Source organism: Agelaius phoeniceus, chromosome 3, assembly GCF_051311805.1.
Source record: "Agelaius phoeniceus isolate bAgePho1 chromosome 3, bAgePho1.hap1, whole genome shotgun sequence".
In the NCBI taxonomy this organism is placed as follows: domain Eukaryota; kingdom Metazoa; phylum Chordata; class Aves; order Passeriformes; family Icteridae; genus Agelaius; species Agelaius phoeniceus.
The window spans coordinates 54334438-54348068 of record NC_135267.1 but is presented as its reverse complement, the minus strand read 5'-3'; the positions used below and the strand labels follow the sequence as shown (position 1 = coordinate 54348068).

At 43.6% G+C, this 13631-nt stretch overlaps 1 protein-coding gene across 8 annotated transcripts; it reads right to left on the bottom strand.

Annotated features, from left to right (window-relative positions):
- Nucleotides 1–1092: 1092 nt before the first annotated feature.
- On the bottom strand, nt 1093–12230 carry RNF146 (ring finger protein 146). Of its 8 annotated transcripts, none has more exons than XM_077175259.1 (3): nt 12067–12230; nt 6384–6536; nt 1093–2866 (listed from the first exon to the last, which is right to left on the bottom strand). In XM_077175259.1, exon 3 carries the CDS (start codon nt 2863–2865, stop codon nt 1807–1809), a length of 1059 nt encoding a protein of 352 aa, XP_077031374.1. In that variant the 5' UTR covers nt 2866; nt 6384–6536; nt 12067–12230; the 3' UTR covers nt 1093–1806. The 8 variants fall into 8 exon arrangements, with proteins under 8 accessions (XP_077031374.1, XP_054484668.2, XP_077031377.1 ...); XM_054628693.2 differs by lacking the exon at nt 12067–12230 and adding an exon at nt 11869–12045; XM_077175262.1 differs by lacking the exon at nt 12067–12230 and adding an exon at nt 11458–11722.
- Between the last annotated feature and the right edge of the window lie 1401 nt (nt 12231–13631).

Genomic DNA, 13631 nt, shown 5'->3' with positions numbered 1-13631 from the left:
GAAGCGTTCTTAGTGAAGGCTTTTGCAGTACTAAGTCATACTTTGGTTAGAGCCACTGTATACTAACTCAAATCAGAGAAATAAGGTAGCAACTAACAGAGAAAAAACATTCCATCCAGTTTCCTTCTTAAAGTCCAGGTAATTGGCATATTTCCTTATGGGACTGGAAGATGATAGTGAAAATCTCTGATTAAGAGCATTTATTCCTAACTGAGAATGGAAGAAATCTTCCTTATTCCATCCTAGTCTCACCTGCATTTTTGTGACCCACTGATCACACCTGTAGGCAGCAGAAGAGGGGCACAACTTTCTCCAAGATCAGACACGTCATCCATCATTACAGTAAGAACATTATAAGATGTTTAAGTCTACCATTTTTAAAAGTCAGCCTTTTAATTTCCTTCAAATCATTGTTTCCTTAAAGCAACTTCTGTCTTAAGATCAGTAGTACCTATGTATCAACTACTGTCCCTTTCTATTCTGAGATACAGATACTAAGAATTGGAGTTTAATTAGCTTTATTTTAAAATGAAGTCCAGAATCCGCTAATGCTGTTTCTCAGTCTGAAAAAAAATGTTAAAGAACTGCCAGAGAGATAAAAGACAAGCTGTGTTTCTCAAGATCTGGCTTCTAACATTCAGAAGTCTGTTGAAATGCAGCTCCTACACTGCTAATACAAGCACAAAACTACAATTTCTGTGCTGCCACCATAGTTTTTCTATGAACAGAAGAACAGCTGTAATATCCCTGTCCTTTGTTATAGGGTCAACTTGATAACTTACCCTCTTTTATCAACATTTCTGCTGTTAAAATAAGGCTGTGTGTGATAATTCTGCCTGCCATCAACAGTGAAGTGAGTTAATCAGCTCTTCAGATGTCTGTGTGAGTACTAAGCTTGCAACTCAAGATTGTTCAGTAAAAGATGAGACGCCTACGGCCGTTGTGTTTGAGAGAGCCAGTCAGGGATGGAAGGATGTCAGGATGCCACTCAGAACTAGTCCTCCCCTGTGGTAAACTTGGGAAGCTGTTTTATGATCATTTTCTTTGAAATTCCTGCAGTGAAGTTCAATTAAACTGGAAACTTATCTGAGATTGTTACTGATAAAATGTAGTTTTATTAAATTATAAATTCTGTAACAAAAACAAGACAGATCAAGAAAGATCTCAATAAACAAAACCACAAGGACTAGATGGCAAAGCCAGTGAAAAAGCCATGGAGAGTGTAAAGGTAAGGATTTCCAACACAAGTTAACAGCATTTTTACATTTCCATTGAAAGAAGGTAAATGATTGCTCTTGTCTAGTAAAAACACATTTTAACTCCAAACTCACATCTATTTTCTCACGTTAAATTAAGCATCCTGCTCACACCCAACACCTTGCCTGATTCCACATAGCTTTAGTGTTCTTTTCATACATCAATCCATGCAGAAAGTAGTAAGACACTTAATGCAACAGTCAGATAATGAAGACAATTCAAGTTGTACAGTAGATATACATTGGCCAAAAAGGGATAGAGTATCTTCAAGGGGAAAATGCTACAAAATAAACACAAGACATTTTCAAGAAAACTGGGCATTGCTAAACAGCTTTCAAACCATTAACAGGACAACCCAGTTTCCTAGAGTTAAAGAGTCTTCCAGCTGAGACATGTTAAGAGACTTAAGTTAAAACAGGCCAAATCTGTTTTCTCCCCTTCACCCCACCCTCCCACCAAACACGCTGCTAGGTTTGAGTGCAATGCCAATGTGGACAGAAAATTTACAGAAAATTACAACTGAGTATTTTTTTTCGCATGGCTCTAGATTTAAACTTCAGTGACTGTGCACTGTCCATCTGGCCTTCTAGATCTTACACTTGTGTTTGCCACCCCACCCCCTGCCCCTGGTCTATCTGCTCCTGCCTGGCTTGCACCAGCACTCAAGTGTCTCTGCTGACCAGAGGACAGGTGTTGCTGAAGGTGGGCAGACACATCCTCGCTGTCACTGCTGGCATCCGATTCGGTCTCCTCCACAGAGGTGTCGGGGGCTGGCACCCTACCAGAAGATGATGATTCGTGGTCTTCTTCTCCCTCTCCCCTGTGACTCCTTTCAGCCATACTGTCTCCATTTATTTGCAACTGGGCAAAAGAGTTCTCTAGAGAATTGCTTGCATCAGGTGACGGCGTGGAAGGGCTCACGAGCTGACCATCTAGTGCTGGTAGGGGCCTCACAGAAATGGTTGCTAGAGGCTGCACAGCTGCAGCCCCTGGAGTCATTGTGCTGTCCGCACCGTCAGCGGAGCTCTCTCGTGCCAGGTTGACAGTGTTGGTGTCACAGTCCAGCCTCAGCCCAGCCACTCCCTTCTTTGGTATATCTATTATGTCCCGTTTTATTTTTCTGCGACGTCCATGCTCATTTCTCCTATACTGAACCATGTTCTCAAGGTCTGCCACGTATAAAAAACCAGCAATTAGCATTTCAGTGCTCTTTTTACCCTTGGAAAAGGCATCTTCCAGCTCTCTGCTGGTACGTTCATCGTACTGCCACCAGCCATTTCTACCTTCATAGTACCAAGCATATTCTCCATTGCCTCTGCTTGCTGCTTTGAGTTCTTCAGGTGACAATAAGGTCGGCTTGTCAAGGAAATCCTCAGGAATCTCTTGCCGGCAGAGTGCGCATCGTTTCCCAAGCCAAGAAGCGCCCTTAACACACAGATAGCAGAAAACATGTTTACAGGGCAGACTTACTGGATGGACACACGTTTGCAGACAGATAGCACATTCAGGGACTTGCAGGGAAGGTGCTGCATTGGTACATGACTCATTTGTCTTCCTGTTTGTGGGAAGCATGTTGATCGAATGATCTATTTCGCCACAGCCAGCCATCCTGCAGAGGATCAAAGAAATTTAAATCAGTTTATTATGTCAACTTAAACTAGCACCTCGCATCACATTTCACTCAACAATCCAATGAGATGTTTACTTCAAATTAAGGTAAGTTACTGTTTCCTGAGATGGGCTACACTGAGATTTCTTTTGCTGATCACCAACCTTTTATCTGTTTAATTTGCAGCATGTTAACATACCAAGTCAGAAAACAAACTTTGGAATTCCCTCTGTTCACTCCCTGAAGTAGAGTTGATTAATGGACCATCAGCCAACCAGTTACTTTGGTACCTCCTCAGGAAATTTAAAGAAATTTTGGTTCTTTCCTCAAGAGGTGACATAGCTGCAAACTGAACTTAAACAATCTCTCTTCAGACTATAGGTGATCATCTGTTTGATTAAGGGACTCCCTGAACAGTATCTCAGACTAGGTTTACACAATAGAAAATAAGCCTGACAGCAGCACCCAGCTGAAGAGTTCCCCCACTCTGTTTCTCAGTCCCCTTCCACCATGGTACACTACCCTCAAACTGAGCTCAGAGCAACCACAGGGATGCAGAAAGAACCAGATTTGAAAACTGAGGTGGCCTTTTCAGAAGATACCTTGGACTCCTTTTCCTTAAACATCAAATGAATTCCCTGATATACAAGTACCTCTCAAAAGGAATCACTGCAGACCAGCAGAAGCAGCAGTGTATTGAAGAAGACACACAACTCTGATTTGACTGGCTTGTGAAGTAATTGCCTTTAATTTTTCTGGCCATATCTTATTTCTGTTACTAAAGATGATTTTGTAACTGTAAGAGAATAGGGAATGCAAAACTGCATCACTTTGGCATCATGTAGGATTTAAGCAGTTGAAAAATTCTAGCCTAAATATGCAAATGCCTTCTCAACTACATTTTTGCCATGGCAATCTTTCACGGTCTGTTTCATGGTAATTTTTCTTTGATTTATTAACAATCAAAACCAAATACCAGATACCAAATGAGGGAGGAGAACAGGCTTTGGGGAATGGGGCCTAAAAAGGTGCCTTTGTTATTTAAAATCCCCAAGAAACTTCAAGACTGATATCCAACAAAACAGCCTTTCAGTGAAAGTAGTCTTTGTTGTATGGGCAGCTAGGAATAGTTCATGCAAAACTACCACAAGCATGTGGGCCAAAAGGGACCTTTAGAGTCACCTAGTCCAGTCTCCTGCTCCACATGGCACCAACACCAATACTAGATGAGACCAGCTGTGGCTTTGTCTAGCTGTTTTTTTTGAAATCTGCAAGGATGGAAATACCACAGGCTCCCTGGACAGCTGGTTCTAATGTTATACACATTTCTAACAAAACGTGTAGCCTCAAGAGAAAATGCCTAGTATTACTGTAAAAGCTTCCACTGATATATGCTGGGATTAAACAAAAACCTATGCCTCAGTATCTATATTTATCTTTACAATAATGTATCATGTGCTATTTACTTAAAACATTTTTCTGTATGCTGTTTCCTTTTATCACTAAAATTTCCTCTTCAAAGACCAATGCCTCTTTAATCCTTTTTTTATCAAATAATTATTTTAAAAGCTCTACAGCTCAAGTACTTTTTCCTGAAGCAGCACAAAATTGTATCCATCTACGTTTCAGTTTCATATCTGAATTTCTTTTTCTGAGATTAATGACCAATCTGCATAACAGTTCTTAAATCAGCATGCCAGATACACACACGGCATTACCTACCAGCTGGCAACTGTGATTTTACTGCACAGCACACATCTGTGAGATCCATTTTAACAATGTTGTGAACAAGTTGCTTTTTGGAAGCCGCACACTTCTGAGGACGTATTTTACGACAGATTTTTATAGCCAATGTTGGGGTTTATACCAAGAAACTTATCAGAAAAAGGGAGAACAAAGTCTGTTGAGATTTCAGAATACCACAAACACAACCCAACCATCATTTCGCAACAGAAGAGCTGAAAGAGAAATCCATTTATTGATTGATTTTTGCTAACCATGGCAGAGGAAAGGATCTTAATTTTCAAATGCCCCCACAATGAGATAGTAGAATGCAAAAAAGCACAGCAGCAGAGCTTTTGACTTCCATGCTACAGTTTTACAAAAGGATGCTTCTCCCTGAATATGCTTTATAAAATTATCCTTTTCAGAGTGAAAGAAAAGATTAAAACAACCTGTAGGTAAGTAACTTCTACACAAGTCACCTATCATAATTAAGATTTTGGAGGTGATTAAAATGCAATAAAGGAATCAAAAAGACAATGCACTTTGACAAACCAAATTGTGATACCATGAGCTAAACTAAAGAGTTTACCCTGAGGTAAACTAAAAGAAGGATTAAAAGTTCTCACCCGTTTACTGAAAGCAAAAAATGCTAACATTTTAACTGTGCTCAGTAGGTCACCCATTAATTTGAGGGATCTTTGGGGTAGGATATGAAAAGGAGTAAATGCTTTTTCTTGAAATTCTTATTTGATTTTTAATGACTCTAAGGAAAATGTTATGTATAAAATGAATAGAGCTGGAGGAGCAAACCCTTATCTCTAAAAGTGCTATGCAGGAACATAAAACTCTGATACGATAAGCACAACTGCAGTTGCATGTGCTCAGAATGCAGGACAATTATGCACTTGAAGATTTATATCAACTACACGGATTCTGTCTCACTTTTTGTTTTTAAAGCATGATGCTGATGATGCTGTTTGTTTTTTTGGTTTTTTTTAATTTACCTTCTTAATACCAAATCTAGGTCATGGAGTTTGTTTATAAGCTGGTAGGAGGACATACATGTAGGTTTTTACTGAAGAGGTAATCCTTCAGAACCGAGGACAAACATCTTGGACTGCTATTCTGCTATGTTATGGCTGTGGAAGCACTTCCACTGCAACTTCATGGTACTAAGAATTAAACAAACTCTGACCACACAGTGTTTTTCCTGAAATTAAAAGTAATATTTTGTAACAAGGTTCAATCAAAACAGGCTTTATATCAGAACTGTTATCAAATAAGAAAGCTCTATTTTTGGGGGGATTGGGTTCCCTTTAAAACACTCCTGGCATCATAGAAATTTATATTCTTGACTACTGACTACTTGACTAAGAATTAACTAAACACAAGGAATAATTCTAAAAATAATTTTATTTTAAGTATTTAGATCCTCAATTCAGGTATAAAAAAGGGACGAAAAAGAACCTGAACTCTGCATTTTAACAAGTACAGACTAAAACTTATGGAGACAGTATGGAATTAGGCCAAAATCTTACTCTTGTAGTTTTTATTGGTAATATTTAATAATACAGGTAATTTCTAAGCTATGGGTCCTTCATCAATACATGAAGTATGGAAGAGGTGATGTGTAACAATTACATGAAAAGACCCCAGGCCTTCTTGGACTCTAATGGAAGAAAATGTAAATTCCCACAAAACCACTTCAAATTCCAGGTCAAATTATAACTGCAACTAAGCAGTCCATCAAGGAGCTGACATGTTTAAGTTCATTAACAAAACAACACCTTACTTTTTCTTAGTAATTTCTACTGAAGCATGAAGACTGAAATGTCCTCTCTTCAGACGTCTCCAGCTAGGATGGCAGGTCCTCCTTCCCAAGGCTGGCTCATTCCTGACTTGTCCCACTCAGCGGTACGCTACAGCGTTTCAGCTTCTCTGCAAACTAATAGAAAGCAAATAATACCACCATTACAATGCTGTCCAGAGGTACGAGCAAGCAAAGTACAATGCCATGGTTCTGTTACAAAAAGGAAATTACAATGCTTTTATTTACTTGATGTATTTTATTTTCAATAAAACTATCACTGGACTTCTGTTTAATTTTTTGTAACCATCAATTTTGATCCACAGTTTTTATTTTGATGTCTGTTTCAAAAAAAATCATCATTTTTTAAGCATTATAAAAGGAAATTATTTTTTACAACAGTAAGTTAATTGCTCATTTCCAAACAGTGACCTCAAAAAAGGAGTAAAAGACCAAAGTTTGGAGCATGTTATGTTTATGCAAATTTAACCTCTAATAAATGATCCCTTATATTTAGGAAATTTAGAAAGTTACAATGGCTTCCTAAAGCTTTTTATAAAACTATCTGTTTGATACCATCCCACAGGACCATCTAGCTCTGTGTGTTATCCTGACACAGACTAGTATCAGATGCTTGAGGAAAAGCAGTGTGCACGAACAGCTGATTTCCCCCAAGTCCTCCCCATATTTCAATCAGAAATTTGCCTCTTCGTATTTCAAGGCTCAGAGCTTTGAATCCTCATCCTCTTTTACAGAGATCATTGCATCATTAATGAATGAACCTCAGAACATTCAGGACTTTCTTCTTTATAAACCTACAATTGTATGTCCTCATACAATTTATTGTCCTCATACAAGCTCATACCAGCTTATAAACAAACTCTATGAACTATATTTGATACCTACCAAGGTAAATAAACAACAAAAATTAATTAGGACCTTCCTCTATTTCTTTAAAATGTCCTGATGGGCTCCAAGGTTCAACAATGGAAAGAGTTTCTAAAAAAGAGGACAAGGATGCAACTCAGCCTCCACACCTCAGAGGTAATATACCCCTCTTCAGGCTAGCAGATGATGTCAGTAGCAATATATTTGGTGAATGCCACCAACCAGAATCTGAGCAAAGTCACTTCACACAAACCTAATAATTACTAAGTGCCACTAAGTGCCTAACAAATACCTTAAAAGTTCCCACAGCAGGAATCTGCAAACTCAGAAGGGGAAGAGAGACCATCACTCTTGCATTCTCACAACCTAATCATGAAAGTCTTGACCTAGGAGAACCACCTTCAGTGAATCTTCTGTAAAAAGAAAGATGAGCTACAGAATCACCTCTTCCTTTTGGTCTGTAGCTTTCTGGATGATTGTCAAACACCTTGAACTACAGTTTCCAGTTGCTGCAGAACATTATCTATAGGAATGATTTGAAGTAGACCTGAGAATGTCACCTCTTTGATTTCAATTTGTTCAAGGAAAGAATCATTTCAGCATAAATACAGTGCAGAGCAGACATGTAAGAGTCAAGTAAAGTCAGGAAGTGATAAGTCCCTGAAAGAAGATGGAGCACTACAGTGTTCTGTGCCATAGCCCTTTATCAAATGATCAAATATTTATCATTAATATCAGAGTGTTCAGATGACTTCAGTGCATGAAGCATTACTCAAATATGTTATTTTCTTTATAGCTGAGCTCCATGTAACATTTTGTACAGCTATTTTTAGAATGAGCTCCAAAGGAAAAATGCAAAAATTAACAAGCCTATCCACACCTTTTCTCCCCTCATAGTTCTAGCAGATTTCCTTTCTTCACACATCACTCTGAAACCAAGCGCAGCAATCGCGTTAGAATTGTGGCTCTACTAATCCACTGAGACAAGATACTATATTTTCTATGATCAAAGAGACAGCTGCAACAAGCTTGATGCTCTGGGTGTGGTATTCAGTCCTTCATCTTGGAGCTGGCTTTCTGTTACTTCAATAGGTATCACCTGAAGCCTTTTATCTACTCCCTCTCCTAATGCACTACTAGAGGTAACACATCATAAAACCAAATGCTATGTGGAGATGGCAACAAAAAGGCTGGGTAAGTTCTCAGAGATTTCTTAGTAAATAAAAATGCATACACATATTCAAGATATGTAATTATACCTAGAAGAATCCAAGGAAGGCATAATTACAGGATTGCGATAAGGCAACCTTCCAACTGCAGCAAAGGTCTTGAAAAGAACTAGTTCACACACTGACATCAAATAACCTCTATATTTCATGTCATTGCTACTTAATAAGCCAGTACTGAAAATTCTACTAAATGGACTGACAAACACTTGTGGTTACACACACGCCCCTTCTTGGATGATGACTCCCTCTTTGAAGTCACCTGGGTAAGGGCTATGTTCTATACTTAGCAATTCATTTTCCCTTTTTCCTGTACTATGAGGAGTTATGCTATCTGCAGCAATCCCTTCCTAAACGCCTGCATCCTACCACATACTGATTTTGAAACTTTGAAGATGAAACGGACAGAAGGACAGTGTCACTGGTCAGGACCATCCCCATCCAAACTGAGGCTCAGCCAGCATGGAACTGTTCTCTTTGTCCCCTCGAAAGTCTCTCAGGATATTTACTGGGAGGAGTCATGTCCACTTCTTCCACGCTTTAAGAATTTGAAGTGGTGGACTTCCCACCAGGCCCATCTCCCAAAATGACTTCAGGGTCTCCTTAAGAACAATATTAAGCTTTTACTAGGTCAAGATAGAATGAAACCATTTCTAGTCAGTTCAGCCAACTGTGCTCGTTAAATTATGAGACCCAGTAAATTATCAGCCCCAGCACAATTTTTCCACCTTTATTCCTTTAGGGAAAAAAAAAAATCAACAATTACAAACCCTCATCCCAATTAACAACTAACCAAACCACTGAAACTAAAATCAGAAGCATATATATTTAGGAAGCCAGCTCCTATATATTGATGAAGAGTTACCCATAGTCTTAAGCTTTCTCTGTAAGTAAAATCTTAGCTTTCTAAAAACACACAAGTGCAACACTGGTGAATTCAACAAACATAAGCCTACTATTGAGTCCTACTTCAAATAATAGAAATCTAGGAATATTGCAACTCCATACAGATTATTTTAAAATAGCTATCACAAATTCATCATTTCCTCCCTTGAAAACTCAGCAGAGTAACAGTATTCTTTCACAAGAATAAATGCTCTTCTGTAATTAAATACTTGGATTTTTTTCCATCAAGCTCCCCAATTTTTAACTCCATTGGTGGGTAGGAGGGGAAAATGATCCCCGGAATTTTGCCCTTCCCCACAAGTAACCATAAGCCAGACAGTGTGGGAAGAAAGAAGGCAGCTGTTTTATTTAATAAAAAAAAAATCACTCTCTTGTCTGATGGTCTGCTAGTGTCAATACACTACCAGCTCAAGGTACTGAGTCTCATCAGATATGTTTAAAACTGTCCCTGGTACTAGATAGCACAACAGATAAATAACTTCACTGTTTCCTGTGCTTGCCTACTTTTTTCTACCTGTTTTTTAAACTTGGAATATTCTCAGGAGTTGCTGGTTGTGATGAGGCTTCAGGTTGCCCATCATTCCTTATCACTGGCTATTGCATATTAGTAAACCCCAACATTTGTATCTACACTTGGAATTGAATCATAGAAGAATAGTCAAGTGCAGAACAGTCAGCCATTTCAGTACTAAAATGCTACATGTATTGAAAATGAGGTTGTTCCCTATGCTACAATTGGAGCACTGACCTTGAATTTTGAGCATATATCCTGTTTCAATCTATTTAACTAAGAAAAATGTTAATTTCTCACTCAAAAGCAAAAGTGTGCAACAATAAAGCAGAAACCGGTTCATCTTAAGTTACCAATGCTTCAGAAACTCAAATAAGTACAGGAACATCTCTTCATGTATATATAAAGACTTGATTAACACGCACAGAAGAGAGGAAAAAAAAATCAATTTCAATATGAAGACTTATCCAGGGGCTCACTACTCAATAGGCTATAAAAATATTGCAGTTCCAGCTCTTTAAATAAATGACAATTCAATTACATCTAAATTGATGCAATATATTTTGAAGGAAACAAGAACTTTTTTTTCACTCACCACAGATTTTGTATTATAGCAATTTAAACAACTGGCACTTCATCAGACTTGGAAAGAAACTACACTATTAAACACGCAAGGCTATAAAGCAAGTTCTTACAAAAACGTTCAATATTTAAGATTTACTCAAAATTAGTAAATGAAGATTCAGATTTCAGCATGTCTTCAATACTGTTTCACGCTGTAATTTTTGGTACCGCATGTCTAGAGATGCTTCAGAATCTATTTTTGAGTGGCCCACCGTCCAAAGGCAGCAGCTAACAAAGGAAGAAGGATCAGAATTTTAGTATTACAAACCTGACAGAGGAGGCAAAACGTTTTAAAGCTCTGCTCCCTACGCCTCCTTGTAATTGCTAATACATAACTGCATATTACACACCAGTAACAAAACCTACAGCGTTTCTCAGGCATATCACTGAAAAGCTGTACTAAGATTAAAATCCCCCACAGTTTCAGTTTAACTATTTCACCATTCCGATCGTCTTATTCGTACAAAACCCTCGTATTCAGTTAATGTTTTTCAGTGGCGGCAACACGTACCGCGCCGAAAGCGGGACCCGCTTTCACATTTCACGTTCCCTTTCAGCATTCCGAAGGGATGCAAAGCAAACACTTGAGCCGAGGCGGTCAAGCACAAAGAAACAAAAGCACTTCCATCAGGAACACTTAGCTACTTCTGTCTGGGTGCTCCGCGCTGCGCTCTCGTGCCCGCCCGAGCCGCTCCGCTGACGCCGCCGGCAGCGGTGACCGAGGCCGGCCGGGCACAGCGGGGACACCGCAGGGGCAAAGCCACACACACTGGAGCGCTGCACATCGCCCTGGGAACTGGAGCGCTGCGCCGGCTCGGCCAGGGCATTCCGCCACGCGTGACGCCGCCACGGCTCATGCTCCTGACCTATTTTACTGCCCAGCACAACGAAACCCCCGACTCACAGAACCGATACGGTTGGAAGCGACCTCCGGCCATCGAGTCCAGCCTAAACCCGGGCCCGGTCAGGCACTCTGCGCGCACCTCGCTCCGCACCGGCGTCGGGACACCGCCTCCTGCAGGGACACGGCTCCGCGGAAGGGGGCCTGGCCCTGCAGGAGGGACCGGGAGGCTTTGCCGGCGGTCCCGGATCTCCCTCCCAGCCTCTCGGTGCGAGGCCTTGGGAAGGGCTCCCGACAGGGCTCCGCGGCCCCGGCACCCGGCACGTGACCCCGCGGGCGGGGCGGCGCCGGGCGACACCCCGCACCCGCCCCGCCGCCAAAACAATACCGGGCAGGGCTCTGCCCGCCGGGCGGCCGCCCCTCGCTCCGCTCGGCTCAGCCCAGCTCAGCCAGCCTTTTGTTCAGGGCACTCACCCGCACGGGAAGGCCGCGGCGCCCGCTCCAGCTCGGCCGGCGGCGGAGGGGCGAGGGGAGGCAGCACCGCCTCGGCCCCGGGCGGCCGTGCAGGGGGCGCTGTCGGAGCGGCCTTTGGTGGCCGAGACCTCTGCCGCCGCCGCCGCCTCCCCCCGACCACTCCAGCTCGGGCGCGCCCGCGGCGCCACGGGGACTCACCCGCCGGGCCGGCCCGCGCCGCTCGGCTCAGCTCCGCTCGGGCCCGCTCCGCTCCGCTCCGCCCGCCGCCACCTGCCGCTCCCTCCGGCCCCGCCGCCGGGACCGCGGGACGCGCCGACGTCACGCGCGGGCCGGGGCGGCCCAACGCGCCAGTGTGACGCCGCCGCGGCGGGGGCGGGGCCAAGGGCGGGGCCGGGCGCGTGATGCCGCGGGGAGGCCGTGCCCTGGCCCCGCGGCGGTGCCATGGCGGCCCCGCGCGGCTCGGGCCGCACCCGCGCTGAGGGGAAGTGGAAGGGCCCGGCGTGTGCCCTGTGGGGGAAGGTGCCGGGCGGTCGGGAGGGCCCCGCCTCCACACATGGGGGTCCCTTTCCCGGCCCCCCTGCCCAAGTCGTGCCGCCTTCTGGCGCGCTGACCGTGGCTGGACGCCAGGCGCCCTCTAAAGCCGCCCTGGCACTGCCCTCCGCAGCTGGGCAGGGGAGGGGCTGTATAACGAGAGGCTCGTGGGTCGAGATCAGGACAGGATGAGATCATTCACGAATTGCCGTCATGGGCAAAGGAACCTTGACGTGGGAAAATTAATTTAATACCAGTCAAATCAGAGCAGGATCATGAGACATAAAACCAAATCTAAAAACACTACCCTTGCCTTCCTTTTTTCCAAGCTGATTTTTGGCTTCCCACTCTTGATTTTTTGGGACGCAGTCCTTCAGGAGCAGCCTGCTCCAGTGGGTGCCCCCGCAGGGTCATAAGTCCTGCCAGCAACCCTGCTCTGGTGTGGGCTCCTCTCTCCATGAGGCCACAGATCCTTACAGGAGCCTGCTCCAGCACAGGCTCCCCACAGGGTCACAGCCTCCTTTGGGCACCCACCTGCTCTGCCCTGGGGTCCTGCATGGGCTGTGGTGGATCTCTGCTCCCCCATGGCCCTCCCTGGGCTGCAGGGGCACAGCTCCTCACCGTGGTCTGCACCAGGGGCTGCAGGGGGATCTCTGCTTCAGTGCCTGCAACAGCTCTTCCTCCTCCATTGGTCTTGGGGTCTGCAGAGTTGTTGCTCTCACTCCCATTCCACTCTTCAACTGAAATTGTTGTGCAGATTTTTTCCCCTTCTTAAATCTGTTATCCCACAGGCACTACCCCTGTCACTGATAGGCTGAGCCTTGGCCAGCAGTAAGTCCATCTTGGAGCTGTCTGACATTGGCTCTGTCAGACACAGGGGAGCCTTCTGGGCGCTTCTCACTGTAGCCCCCTCCCCAAGCCCTTGCCACCACCAAAACCTTGCCACACAAACCAAATACACCAGAGATGGAGGGGAGCCTCAGCTGTGTGTATTCCCTGGAGCTTTCTGACCAGAAAAAGTAGGCAGGCATGCTTCCTTGGGATTCATTGTTCCTGGTGGCAGTGCTAGGGAAGATGAACTTGCACAGCTCTGTCACACTTGATTAACGCGAAGGCAGGTTGCAGTTGCCCTTGTTCCCACTGATAAGGGCAGATAGTGGATTCAACAGGAGGTACGAAGAGTTGGCCTTTCCAGGAGCATATTCTGCAGCTCAGAGAAACTGCAGCTTATT